This window comes from Charadrius vociferus, unplaced genomic scaffold (genome assembly GCF_000708025.1).
Source record: "Charadrius vociferus isolate BGI_N301 unplaced genomic scaffold, ASM70802v2 scaffold600, whole genome shotgun sequence".
Taxonomy (NCBI): Eukaryota; Metazoa; Chordata; class Aves; order Charadriiformes; family Charadriidae; genus Charadrius; species Charadrius vociferus.
Window position 1 is genome coordinate 299,111 of NW_009646404.1, and position 14,753 is coordinate 313,863.

A 14,753-nucleotide genomic window follows, 5' to 3' on the forward strand; every position below is an offset into this window, starting at 1 on the left:
GGTCTCCCCCCCGCCCCCCCGCAAGTGTGAGGGGGCTGTGTGCCCCCCTGCTGAGGGTGTGAAGGGGCCAGGGGCAGGGTTTTACCTCTGTGGGGGTGTGAAGGGGGTCTCCATCTTCCCCCCACCGGCTGTGAAAGGCGGTTCAGTCATTATCACCCACAGAAGGTGTGAAGGGCCTGCGTTGCCCTATCTTGGCTTCCCCCCTGAGTGCAAAGGGGCTGTTTCCATACTAAGCGCTGGTATTCCCTCACAACCCTCTCTCCTGCTCCAGGACTTGGCGGTCGCAGAGGAGAAAGAGCCACCACCGGACTGTCCCCTCGACAGCGAGCAGCTGGGCCGCAACACCTGGGCGTTCCTGCACACCATGGCAGCGTACTACCCTGACCACCCCACCGGTGCCCAGCAGAAGGAGATGAGGGAGTTCATCAACCTCTTCTCCAAGTTTTACCCCTGCGAGCACTGCGCTGAGGACCTGAGGGAAAGGTGAGTTGCTTCATCCTTTTATTTTTTTTTTTTTTTGGGTGTCTGTTGCTGAAGGGGCTAGCCTGAAATGCTGGGCTGCAGCAACTATTTGCATATCAGCAGCTCTTCCTGTGGTTGGTGTTTGTAGTTAACTGAACTGGTTTCTTCCATTATTGCATCAATCAGATGTGCAGTTGCTTAGAAAACAAATACCTTTCCTTGTGCAGTTAGCTTGTGAGCTGCCTCTGTGACCTCCCTGAGGCGATTTCGGGATTTGCTGGTTCAAACTGGACTTGTGCTCAGTTGTGGAATTAGACTGGGACTTGAAATAATTTGGCTTTCAGGAGGCAAGTGTTCTTCTACCCCAGAAAATCCCCTTTCTTGGCAACCTCGGCAGTGGAGGCAAAGACCAAAATGGGCTGTGGTGTTTGATAAAGTTTTCTACTCCTGTTACTGCCAGCTTTTTTCTCAGAAGTTTCAACCCTTTTCTGGATGATGAACATGCAAAAAAAAAAAAAAGTTTGAAACCTAATTGCCTTAGCAGGCATCACATGGTAAAACAACTGCTCTTTTTTTTTTTTTCATTTATTATTCTATTGGTTTTTTTCCTAATTCAGTGTTTTGGTGAACTCAAGTACTTTTTCCCTTTTATCATAGATAAGCTGTTTGACTCCTGTGTCTTTCAGTTGACCAGACTAGGCGTGGTGTTTGATAAAGTTTTCTTCCCCTTTTACTGCCAGCTTTTTTTTCAGAAGTTACAACCCTTTCTTGGATGATGAACATGCAAAAAAAAAAAAAAAGTTTGAAACCTAATTATTGCCTTAGCAGGCATCACATGGTAAAACAACTGCTCTGTTTTTTTTTTTCATTTATTATTCTATTGGTTTTTTTCCTAATTCAGTGTTTTGGTGAACTCAAGTACTTTTTCCCTTTTATCATAGATAAGCTGTTTGACTCCTGTGTCTTTCAGTTGACCAGACTAGGCAGTGAATGAAACCAAGCCAATTGCAGCCATCAGTATTTTGTAGTGGAGGTTTGGCCTCTGGTAATTACTGATCTCTGTGTGCTCTCCTCTGGATTCTCTTCGGGACTCATCTTGCGATAGCAGAAAAGGTGGTTCTGGCTGCCTGTGTGCTGTGCGCCTGCTTTGTGTATTGAAGTTGGTGACTCTAAAGAAAGTAATATCTTTTTTTTCCTCTTCCCTGTTTGCAGATTACGTACAAATCAGCCTGACACTAGCAACAGAAATAACTTCTCCCAGTGGTTGTGTCTTCTTCATAATGAAGTGAACAGGAAACTGGGGAAATCTGAATTTGACTGCTCTCGTGTGGATGAACGCTGGCGAGATGGTTGGAAAGATGGTAGTTGTGATTAATCCGTAGAGACTGCTTTGGAAATCTAACAGACCAATTCAGTATGGTGTCGAGTCACTACAGGGAGATATGCGAGTAAATAACTGTGTGTTTGCGTGCTTGGGTATGTGACAGATATGGCTTGTGGAAATAAGGGTAAATCAATTCTAAAAGTAAATCTGAAAATCTTATCCTAATAATATTTTGATAAAAGATTACATAAGTGTATTACCTGAGGGATTGAGGCCTTACATTTCACGCAGGAGTTGCCAGAAGCATGTGAAATTAAGTCACTGACAAACTTTTGTAGACTTTTTCATTATGACATTTCCTTATTTTAGGGACATTTGCTTATTTCTCTGACTAGAATTTGTTTTCCCTGAACACAGTTGTAGAAAGCTGCCCTGTGGCATTTTACGTTTATCTCCAGGCATTGTCCTGATGTTTTAGAAAATGCATCTGATTGATTGTAATTTTCATTTCTGTTGTTCTGATAGAGAAAACTCATGTTGTGTTTTGTGCCAGGTCTGTACCCCCAGATCTCTCTTTCCAAGATCTCCAATGCTTGTTGTTAAGCTTGCATCCAGTTCCTTTGATAAAAAGCCTGAAAGCAGGTGTATTTAATTTAAATACTAGAACTATGGAGCCCAGATTTCTTGTTTTATTTTTGTGTTTCAGCTTATCATGTAAGAGGACATTACTAAAGCAGGACAAAAAATAACCGTCATCTGGTGCATGGAACAAAGTATCAACTGGGTGAAACCCAAATGTTTTAATTTGATTGCTGATTTTATTTGGATCCAGAAGTGGTGTAATGATAAGTATTATTGAACTACTTATTCTTAAAGCAGATAACCCCTTTATCTCTGCTGTCAACTTTTGTCTGTTGTGAAAGTAGCTTGAGACTGATACCTGTAATGAAGCATATTCGGCTTTGTTTAGCATACAGTATTTCTGAGGTGTCACTTGTGTTTTGAAATTCTTGATTGGTACTTGCTGACCTGGTTGATCCCCTGATCTGGTGTTATCCCCAGGCTAAAAATCTCTCTAGAACAAAAGGACTTTACAAGCCTCCTGCAGTATTTGAGTCCTGCTTAAGACTGCAATGTCAGCTTTATGTGGTATTTATTGCATAGGCGACTCAAAGGATTCCCTAGGGTAGATTCCCTTTGTAGAAACTGGTCGGAATCCATGCTATGTATATTTTAGCTAGGTCAGCTATACTGCATCAGTGTATTGATACATAAATGTGAATTTCAGATTCAAGTGAAATAGCAGCATAAGTGATTCACACCACAATGCATATAAACATGTCTCTTTTTATGAGAGACAGCTTACAAAAAAAAAAAATGTCAAAATAATTTCAAGTTCTTAAAGTAGATGGTGATACCATGCCTTTATTGCATTTCTGGCTGTGAAAAGTTTGCAGGAGTTTGCACAAACTATGACAATAGTAGGCTTTTTCTTTCTGTACTTCCCGCTGAGGTTTTCTTGCGTGTTTTAGTGAGCTTCCCTATTTCATGCACTACAGTACATTTGTAAATTTACTCTAGCTGATAGAGTGTTACCTGGAAATGTTAATGGTACTTTTATAATATTAGAATGATGACAGCTCATATCTAAGAACTTTGATCTTCAGATCTGTGTCATGGGGCTCCTTAGTGTTTAGGAAAGCAGTAAGGACTTCAGGAATACATTTTAATGTTTTATGGTGTGTTCAAGTTCTTTCAAGTTGGACCTGTTAAAACAGTATGAGACAAATTTTATGGATAGCTACTGAAGTTTTTTATATAACAACGTTTCTAAACACAAACGCAACAAAACCGATGATAAGGTATTTCATGAAGAGTGCAATCTAACTTATGATTTGAAGGTAGCGTTCAGGTTATTGAAAGTGCTCAGAAAATTTCCCAGTTATCATGTTGAGTGAGGTTCTTAGAACAAATAAATTCCAGCCCTTGGTTATTTTTGGTAATAAACTCAGTCCCCAAAACGAAGCATAGTGGGGAGAGGACCAACAAAAAGGCTGTAGCCCTGCCCTTTTGTCAGGTGTGACCTAAATTACACAGTTCTGTCAGGATAGTTTTAGCACCTGGGGGTGTGGAGAGGTATTTTCTTCTGGACTTGGTTGTGCTGGAGGAGGAATTTACTGTTCCTTTCCAATCTGTCCGCAACTATTTTCTGTGACAATTTCATCGCCCACGAAGCAGATGATGATATTTATTCCTAATTTGCTTCAACATAAATGAGAGGCTTGGTAAGACACCTGTCTCATCCTTTTTCATCTTAATACTGAAAATGGGCTAGGTCAGTGAGTTGCACTTACTCGTGCAAGCGCACTTGATCTTTGCGGACGAGTCCTGGGACCACTGCTGTCTTGTGCTGGCAAGCGGTTGGTGATAGGCAGGTGCATGGTAACCTTCCCCCGTACTGCAGCATATGTCCAGATGTTAGGAGTGTAGAGAGGAAAATAAATGTGTATCCTGCTCAATGTTAGGGGGAGCAGCTGTGGCAACAAAAATTTTGTGTTGTTCAAGGGGGTGGTAGATGTGTGCAGAAGGAAAAACCCCTTCTGCCAGTATGTGCTGTTCTGCTGTCCCTGCAGTGGCGGGAGGGCAGAGGAAGAGCCTTAAAGCTGAAGTCAGGGTCTTTGGCAAATGCTTCCTAATAATGAGGCCACCAGCTGTGGCTGCTAGGATGTTATTAGGGCAGTTTGTAACTTTGCTAAGTGGCCATTTGGTAAAATCTGTGCTTGCACTCTGTTCTCTCATGTTATGGCTTTGCGGAAGACCTTTGACTTAGCTGTTTCTCAGGCATATCATTATCTCTGTGGACTTGACTGTGTGGGGAGGGGAGGATTTTTTTGCTGCTCATTTATACTACATCTCAAGTTTTAATCTTATGTAAGGAATTTCTATTGAAGATACTTGTATTTGTGTATAGAAAATTGTGAATTCTATTCTAAATGCACTCGATTAAATCTAGTTTTAAAAAAATCTGTATTCAAATTATATTTCCTGTTGGTGTGAAAATAATAAAGCAACTGAGTTCATTCCTGGCTTCCCTACTGCATGAAACCTTAGGAAAAGGCATCGTATTGTGCTGGTGTGCCTAACCTTCACATGCCAATATATTACTGTCTAAGCTTGATTGCTCAGCTGAGGTTGTGTCATTCTGTGTCTGTATTGATCAGACAAGGTGGGGCTGCAACTGGTCCTTTTCTGTTGCGCTGCTGAATTGACAGAATTCTCTGTGGGCCAGGAAGCTACAAAAATGCAGTGATTTTTGTACAGCAGGTCCTTGCCCATCAGACTGGAGTTCGGTCTTATGTGGGGACTAGTGGAATTTTTTTATGGGGCTCAACTGATTTTTTTTTTTTTGTCCTATGTTTCTAACAGCGTTAAGGGTAGTGTTACAGTTGGGAGTAGCTCAAATCTTGCTGAATTTGAGCAGGATGGCAGAAGACAGTGTTAGCTACTGAAGGGCAGCGTTTGTTAACTGCATATTCACTGCACAACCATGCACATCCCATCCCATTTGCCAGAAAGGGGAAGCTGCTTCCTATCAATACGAGGAGCCCTTGCGAGACATAGCACAGTCAGGAGCAGGTGCTGCTTGAGGAGATTGTGGCACCTTTCTCAAGAGCTGCTCCTGTGTAATAGGCGCCTGGCTAACCTTTCAGCTTCACAAGGGACTTACTGTTTTCATGGGCTGGTTTGCATTCATAGCTGTAATTTTTTTTCTTTTTTTTTTTTCCCCGAAAGCAAAGAGCAGGGAGCCATGAGGGAATCATCTGCTTCATGAATGGGAGGCAGAATTGCTTAAGCAGGTAGCAAGTGCAGATGTTGGCGGAAGCACCACTATGCCTTTAACATTTTTCCAGGGATTAGCTGTTCCTTTGCAGTGTGTTGGGTGTATACAGTCTCCTGTTTACAGTAAGATTCCCAAGAGTCGCTTTGCTTGCATGTGTCTTTTGCTGCAGCCTGTTACAGGCAGTGTGTGATATTTCTTCCTGTTGGAGTTTTACAGGGTTGGAGAGGGTAGGGTTTAGATTTTGCTGTGGGTTTTTTTTGCCCCTTCCTATCAGCATTGATATTTTTTTTTTTTTTTTTTCTTTTCCATTGCTGGAGTGGCTGTTCAGGTTTTTTGTCTGAATGATGGAGGGGAGCTGTTCAGTATTTTGTGTAGTCGGGAATAAACACTTTAGAAGAAACTGCCAACAAGGTTGTGTGAAGTCAACTCTCGATTTTTGTAGGCTAATAGGAAATACAATAAAGCAAGTAAAGCACAAACACAGCTAATAGCATGTAGGCAAATCAGCAGTTAGAACGTAGAGGACTGGCCGAGGGGATGGGGTTCGCTGTTGTGGTCAGCTGGAGCACTGACCTGGATTGGGAAGTCCCGCAGGGAAGCGTACATGAACAATGCGTGATGCCCCCGAGCTGGCTGACACAACCAGTTCAGGTGTGTCTGCACCGATGCACAATTAATTCACAGTTGAGGGATCTGGGAGATGGTGGTAGTTGGCATTCAGCATGCATCTACTGCATGTCAGAAAACTTGCCACAACCTGCAAAACTCTGGAACAAAGGCTGGTTCCTACCAGCTAAGGATAAACAGGACTCGGTACCTTTACCTGTGCTGATGCTGGGGTATGTTATTGCTGTCAGTTCTTTATTTTTGTAATTACTCCTAAGGTTTCTGGAAGTAAAGTTGTAACAAGCAGCACTAGTATTTGCCAACGTTTGACCTTGGTGTTTGAAAATCCTGTCTGCACATACTGGGCTAGTGAAGGGTAGCAGATACAGCCCGGAAGGTTATGCCGGGTTTTGTCTGGGCTCACAGCATCTGGCATCGTCTAGCATTTAGGTGGTGGTCCCGGCGCTCAGGCCTGCCCAGTTCTGCCCCTGCCTCCCATCACCTTGTTGCCTTGCTTCCTGCGGAAAGGTGCCCTCCGCTGCTGTGCGTTGTGCTAGTTGCAGGCTGTTGGTTTTCCTTTAAAGCACTCCTAATGCAAAAAGCCTCTTCCTGGTCCCAGGTTTTCTTTCCCATATATCATAAACCATCATGCTTCTTGGCTTCTGTTGTCTGTTACTGCAATGTGCTTCACAAGGGTGAAGCTTGGGGGAAAATTTGCTTTGCATCTTAAGCAAGTAAACAGTAGAGGGCAACAAAGCACGTATTTCGTTGACTTTCCTGTCTCTTTGGCTTCTCTGGAATAGAAAACCGCTCCAGATATCAAATGTTTTACCTCATGCTAGTCCCTTTTCTGTGATTTTGGGAGGAGATTTGGGTGACTTCAGTTACTTTTCAAACTGGTGTGCCATACGTCCTGTGTAATTAGCTAAATGAGGGATGTGTTATTTCTCAGCCTGCAGCTAAAATCTGCACTTGGAAGTATAATAAAAAAACGGATGCTATTTCCAGCATGTTTCCTACCTGATCTTCAGCTCATAGCTGGTCATATATGGATAAGTTCTGGCTTTTTTTATCAGGTCATTAACAGATGGGAAAGGGTGAATGAATTTTATCTGATAATTTTGTTAACAGTCACTTTCTTATACAGAGCACTGTGCGTGTAACAGGGCATTGCTTGCATGTAGGAAAGCACCTTCAGCTGTGGCCAGCCTTCAGAGGTCCTCTTGGTGGCAAGGGCTGCGTTGGGTTAGATCCCTTGGCTTGTTTCCTTCCTCCTGTGGCCTGAGCCAACAGCAGATAGGAGCCAGATGTGTGCCTTGCTTAAAGGTGAGCTGGTCCATGCTGGCACAGCTCAGTTGGGCCACACACAATCTCCTTAGTGTGTGTGCAGACACGTGTGGGCTCTTGCGCAGACCAGACACAGGTAAGGGAAACGGCACACAGCAGTCATGAAACAAGCATCATTTTTAGTCAGAGAAGGGTTCAAACTTACTTGGCGTGGTTGTCATCGGCTCTGGATGCTTTATGGAGGAGAAAGACGATTTGGAAGGAGGATCACAAGACAGTCATGACTTAGGCAAAGCTGTTCCTTTTGAGATACAGGGATGCAACCCAGCCTTTCTGCATGGGAAAAGGTAGGAAGAAATCCCACAAAGTTTGATGGGAGCCTTGCTTTGAATTAGCAGATCTGTGAGCGGGAAAACCGTGTGTTAAATTAATGTCTTTCCCACAGCAGACACCAGGCAGCTATTTCGTGCAGTGCCTCAAAGCTTCCATTTTTGCCAGAACACCAAGCTTTAGTTCTAAACTCAAGTCCCCGCACAGGGTGGTGCTGGATGGGGACTTTCCTTTCAAATGCTGAGCATGGTCAGACAAAGCTGGGCTTTCCCCGTTTCTTCCATTCTTGACATCTGGCCCAAGCTACCAGTAGTGCAAAAAAGTGGATTCCATGACTGTGCCTCATGTCGCGCTTCTCAGGTGGGGTGAAGGATATGCAAGGTGTATCAGACAAGGTCTATATGGCTAGAGCAGGTGGTTGGAGACTCAAGAGATCAAAATTCAGTTCGTAGTTAGCCATGAGCTTCTTGCTAGGCTCCAGGTAAGTCACTTCATCTTCTGTAGCCACACTTCCCCTTCTGCATAGTAGGGGTAAAAATAGTGGGTTTAGCAGCCTTTGCCTGTATTTCCTATTTAGATTCAAATCTCTTTCAGGGAGGCTGTTTTAATGTGCTTGTACTGCACAGTCCTGGGCCTGAGATTGTTCGCTATAATAAAATTACTCATCTCAATCTGTCCCACAAATCTCCTTTATGTCAGGTTACATCTTTCTTTTGAATTTGAGGACCTGTTTAGTATTTGCTATGCTCAGTTAAGAAACGAATTGTTTCTTTTTTTTCAGTATATCACTACAAATACCACGTTCATTACGTAAACATCGTAGCCCTTATTTCCCCAAGAACTTGCGCTGTGGATCTTGCTTTGTTGTGTAATGCGAACAGAAACGGTAATAACAAAAGGACTGAGCCGGGAGAGCTTCTTTGGCAGCAAAGCTTGCTGGAGCTCAAATGAGGATCGTAGAAGCTCTGTATGTCAGAGCATGGCTCGAGCTGCTCGGAAGGCTGCTGTGTGTCCTTGTAGCTGTCAGCGCTGCTGGCATTACCATGCCTGCTTAGCTGTAGCACCGAGCAGGTAGCAGATGACAAGCACCGAAGTCAACTTGTTGGTCAGGCCCTACATGATGTGACTTGCTGTTGTGGTCCTGAGGAGGTCAGTTTGGAAAACAGCTAGGGATCTTATTTCCCTTTCGTCTAGCTCCTCCCAAGGTGTTGTGCGCGTTCGTGTAGCAGAGTTCAGCCCAGTGACTGAATCAGATTAGATTACTGGGTTGCCAAAACCCCCAAACTTTTTGTGCTATGAAATATTTTGAGAAGAAGCAAACAGTAAGTTTACTAGATGAGACGCCAAGGCTGCAATTGCACTACTCGAAAGCATTTTGAAACCCTCTGGGGTTTTTGTTCAGTTTAGGTTTTATGCAAGTACTGAGATATTAACTCCTCCGTTCAAAACAAATGCTATCTCAATGAATTGAGTTCTGCTATCCAAATGTTCCCTTGGTGATTTCAGTTAGTGAAGTTTTCTGCATTTTTTCTAGCATACTTATCTTGCATTTATACTTGCATGGTAACTGCTGAATCCCACCTAAGAAATGGTTGCATTTCAGAAGTGGATGAGTAACCAGCTAATAAATGATCTTCCAGATATTTTTGGGTCTTTTAGGGTGGAGGGCATTAAGTAGCTTTCTAGTGGTAGGATGCTAAGGTATTGCTAATCAGGAAGTCCATTCCCTCTGTTATTGGACACTATGAATTTCTAAGCACCTCTCAAATAGTTCCATCAACTCTCCTGTTTTTCTGGAGGCTAATGGCTGAAAGCAATATGAGCCGAACTAATGAATGTCAAGCAAAGCATTTCAGAGTAACAAGTAAATGAATGTATATCGAAGTACCACTTCACGCGTGCTGGCTGGGGAATGCGAAGGGCAAGCCATTTTACCGCCTGGGCCTGGGGAAAAGACAGTGTCAGACCTCGCGGAGCTGCTGAAGTCGGTGGGCTGTAAACGGTGGCCGGTGCCTGGCTGGCTCCCGCGGGCCACGTGCTGCAGAGAGCCTGCTTTCAGCTTATTTGGATTGCTCGGCCGAAGCAGCCTCACTATAAATACATTGTCAAAGCTGTTCTGAGAGCAGAGCAGTTTCACATCACTATTTTATTGCAGAGAAGTTAAGTAGAAAGTGTGGCTGATCGTTTTGCCTGCCAAATTAGGAACATCTCACCGCTACCCTCTGCCACAGAGAAAATATGGTCAGTCTTGCTAAAGAAACTGTATTAACTCATCCTGTCCGTTACTGGGCTTCCTATGGGGCAGGTCCCCATCCCAGTGATCTCAGCGCCGGGATTGTGAAGCAGAGTGCATTCACCTCAGCCATCTGCTTGGAAATTTTTGCAAATGTGTTCTGCTTCACAGAGTAATCCTAGCATCGCTTACGATCCTTCAGCTGACAACAGGTACCTCGGTAAGCTTTCATAACTTGGTTATGTTCAGCCATATGCCCTTGAAAAACACTGCCACTCTGAGCTTTGTAGAGGCAGCTGAAGTCAGCCCTCAGCAGAGCGGGCAGGGCTGACTCAAACAGGCCTTGAAGAAGGAGAACACCCCACATCTTGTCTCCTCAAGGTTGTCATATCCATGTGCTTATCCCTAGGTAAAGACCTGATCGCTTCCTTGTGTTGGAGACAAAGATTAAGAAGTTGGAGTGACTACAAGAAGCAGGAGGCAAACACATTGTCTTCCGCTACCCTTAATTAAACTCGTGTAAAATCAAAACACGGATGGATCTCAGGCACTTGTCTGCGTGCCACTCTGTTTGCTCCCTATCACTGAAATCCAGGGGGGAATGGTGAATACAGGCAGAACTTGTTCTAACAGAACAAATGCTCTGGAAAGTGCCATTTCTAAAAGCTGTTCTTTTCCCCCTTTAGATGGGGAAAATGTTCGAGCTGCAATATCCTTTCCCGTTATTGGCTGGCTCGGTGTATCTGTTGGCTTGTTTGCAGCAATAGGAAGTGAAACAGAAGTACAGTTTGCGTGTAGGCTAGAGATAGCTACTGTGCTTTATCTGCGCTGTAGCAGGGGAAAAAAGCTAGCACAACACGACGTGAAAAATGATTGTATAAACATACTGCACACAGCAGAAGTTGGAGAGATGAACCTCGAAGAAAGAGGACAAGTTTAGAAGCAGGGATTTCAGTTGGGATCTTGCCTGATGCATCACGGTCATGCCCTGAAGCATATAAACCATTTCTCTGTCTGGAAACGGTTACAATTTGTTCTATGGTAGCATCAAAAAGATTCAGGCAGTATCTTGGTCCCTTGTGCTTTGCATTTTCTAAAATATGCCTGTCCCAGTTGGGACAGATGAGCTGGGCAAGACGTTTTAGAAAGGAGAATTGAAGTGTCTTTCCTAATGTCATCAGAAAACCAAGAGCAGACCCCAGAGGTCTAGATGATTCCCTGCACAGTAGCCCCGGGAGCACGCTGCTCTCCTGTACGTACATCCTACCGCATGGCTTTCACAGAATGGTAGGGGTAGGAAGGGACCTCTGGAGATCATCTAGTCCAACCCCCCTGCCAGAGCAGGGTCACCTAGAGCGGGTTGCACAGGATGGGTAACCATGGGTAACAGGTGGGTTTTGAACGTCTCCAGAGACATTCCCTTTCTAAATGCCGTTGGTTTTCTGAGGGTCTGTCCACTACCTTTGATGTAGACGAGCTGCTCACATGGCACAGACCCACCTGGGCTGTATGGCGTGGCAATGGCTGTATGGGACACCCGCTCGCGGGGTGAGGTGCGGGGTGTGCTGAGCCCAACCCGGCCAAGGGAGCCTCCCTGGCACTGGCCACCCTTGGCTGCTCTTGCCCCACCGTGTAACTCTGGGCTGATGGATACAGGATGGTTTGTTCTCAAAGCATGAAAATGATTTTTGAGGACACTGGAACAGCTGCTTCAAAACTGCTGAAGCTGTTTGAAAAATCTCACCTGTGGGAAGTCCTTCAAGTAAATATGGTCTTTAGTTCTTAAATCTGCAATTCAGGGATGAGCTGGTGATGTTCTTGTCAGTGGGGTGCAATTCCTGGCCAGCCCCATGACGCGCTCTGCCAGAAGAAAGCAGGAGGGACCAACCTGGCGTTCTTCTTGTAGCCATTTCTTTTTTACATAGTAAAATGTGATTTCTACTGAGCTGGTGACATTGGGGAACGAAAGGCTGAAATCTGCTTTTCCTGCATCCCACTCACCCCTAAAGAATTAAAGCATGCGATTCAAATATAAATTTAGGAAGGTAAAGTATGAAAGTTATATTTAAACAACTAAGCAGGGAAAATTTGAGAAGTAGTCAGATTTTTGAACTTAATCTTTTTTAGCAAAGTATTACCACAAACAGTGGTAAATTCCTTTGCAGGCTCCTGACTTAATCTTCTCTGGATTGCAATGTATAAGCCTTCCTTTGTTGGCTGCAGTATTTCAACCCCTGCTGATGTGTCAAAAACTGTGAACGTTAGGCAAAATACAAACATGCTGCATCGTATCACATTATTTCCTTTTTCCTCTTTTCTAGAAGGTCAGAAATAGATCTGGAGAGATGATGACTCACCTGTAATTGAGAAAAACTGAATGGCATCATCATGAGCTTTAACAGTTAAATCCCCATTCCACCTGCCAGAAAGAACAGACCAACAAAGCTGCAAAAGGCCAAAGCGAGCTGGAGACGGGGCCCAGCGCATGGGAATCCTTTGCTTCGTTGCAGCGTTTTGTGTGTAAGGGGATTAACACGCCTGCTGCACGTGTACCCCGTGTGATCCTGTGGCAGCGGCACCGGACCCTGCATGGGGAAACGGAGCTGTATGGACAGCAGGTTGAGAGGAGAGCTGGTGGTGGAGCCATGAGAAGCCCCCCAGCCCCAAGGGGAGACCTGCTCCATGCCAGCAGTGCATGCGTACTCCTCCCTGCGACTTTCCCTGCAGTTCCCGTCCGAAGCAGAGATGATGTCAGAGTTGTCATGGCATCGGTATCTATGGAACCGGGATCATCATCACGGTGCTATGAAAACTAACTCGGGAGATGGTCCTGGAGCCACGGGGGGGAACTCCCTTTGCAGTAATTGAGGGTTTCCCTCCGCAAGGTTCCTCTCTTTTTCCTCCTTCCTACTGTCCCTGGGGAGGGAGCAGGGACAGGGACTCAGCCTCTTCCTGTCTTGTGGCAGCTCTGGCCACCTCCTTACCTGCACGAGGAAAGCAAGAGCTTTAGCCCCCTCAATCTGCCCTTTTCTTGCACCAGCGAATGGGTGCGTAACGACGTGCCTCGCTCTGCAGCAGCCACCAAACCCTTCCCTCCACCATGTTAACAGGCTGCTCTCAGCCAAAGGCCCCGAGCGAGCTGCCGGCGGAGGACCACGCTCGTGCCGTAGGCTGCCTGCTGCGGGGGCCTCCGACGCTCCCGCTCCCCAGCAGAGGTGACAGCAGCCCTTTCTGCTGTTACATCTGCCTGTCCCTGACACCAGCGGGGCTGGGTGGAGAAAGGGTGTTTATTTGAGGGGCAGCAAGGTGTGCGTCTGAGGTGAGCTGAGCAGTGTGGTGACCTCCCTGCGCTCTAGAGCATCTCCCTCCTGCCAACAGCACGGGTACTTACGGCCGCAAGGGGTGCCCTGGCCATAGCACAGGTAGCCCTCGCCATTGCACGGTGATGCTGACATAGTGCGGTGACCTTGCAGCAGCACCCTACCCCTGGCCGTAGCATGCTGTGCCCAGAAACAGCGTGGTGACTGTGGCTGTAGCACAATGATCCTTGGAATAGCGTGGTGACCCTGGCTGTGGCAAGGCATCCTGGCCATAGTGTGGTGTCCCCCATCCACAACACGCTGTCCCCAGCCGTAGCACGGTGATTGTGCCTCTAGCATGGTGACCTTGGCTGCAGCATGGTGTCTCCAGCTGTATTATGCTGACCATGGCCATAGCATGGTGTCCCCAACCACAGCATGCTGTCTCCAGCCATAGCATGGTGACCGTGCCTATAGCACGGTGTCCTCAGCTGTAGTACAGTGACCATGGCCATAGCGTGGTGTCCCCAGCCACAGCACACTGTCCCCAGCCATGGCACAGTGACCGTGCCTATAGCGTGGTGACCCTGGCTGTAGCACGGTGGCCACGGCCATAGCATGGTGTCCCCAACCACAGCATGCTGTCTCCAGCCATAGCATGGTGACCGTGCCTATAGCACGGTGTCCTCAGCTGTAGTACAGTGACCATGGCCATAGCGTGGTGTCCCCAGCCACAGCACACTGTCCCCAGCCATGGCACAGTGACCGTGCCTATAGCGTGGTGACCCTGGCTGCAGCATGGTGTCCCTGGCTGTAGCACGGTGGCCACGGCCCTAGCGTGGTGTCCCCAACCGCGGCCCGCGGTCCCCAGCCATAGCATGGTGACGGTGCCCATAGCGTGGTGACCCTGGCTGCAGCATGGTGTCCCTGGCTGTAGCACGGTGGCCACGGCCCTAGCGTGGTGTCCCCAACCGCGGCCCGCGGTCCCCAGCCATAGCATGGTGACGGTGCCCATAGCGTGGTGACCCTGGCTGCAGCATGGTGTCCCTGGCTGTAGCACGGTGGCCACGGCCCTAGCGTGGTGTCCCCAACCGCGGCCCGCGGTCCCCAGCCATAGCATGGTGACGGTGCCCATAGCGTGGTGTCCCCGGCTGTAGCACAGTGACCGTGCTTATGGCATGGTGACCCTGGCTGTAGCACGGTGGCCACGGCCATAGCGTGGTGTCCCCAACCACGGCCCGCTGCCCCCAGCCATAGCATGGTGACGGTGCCCATAGCGTGGTGTCCTCAGCTGTAGTACAGTGACCATGGCCATAACGTGGTGTCCCCAGCCACAGCACACTGTCCCCCGCCATGGCACAGTGACCGTGC

At 46.7% G+C, this 14,753-nt stretch overlaps 1 protein-coding gene across 1 annotated transcript in view; it reads left to right on the top strand.

The window, feature by feature from the left end:
* Positions 1-1,837, top strand: part of GFER (growth factor, augmenter of liver regeneration) — a 14,161-nt gene extending 12,324 nt beyond the window's left edge. Inside the window, exons 2-3 of the mRNA XM_009894962.1 lie at positions 272-483; positions 1,675-1,837. Coding sequence (XP_009893264.1) covers positions 272-483; positions 1,675-1,837 — 375 coding nt within the window. The remainder of the gene's footprint in view (positions 1-271; positions 484-1,674) is intronic.
* The last annotated feature ends 12,916 nt before the right edge of the window (positions 1,838-14,753 follow it).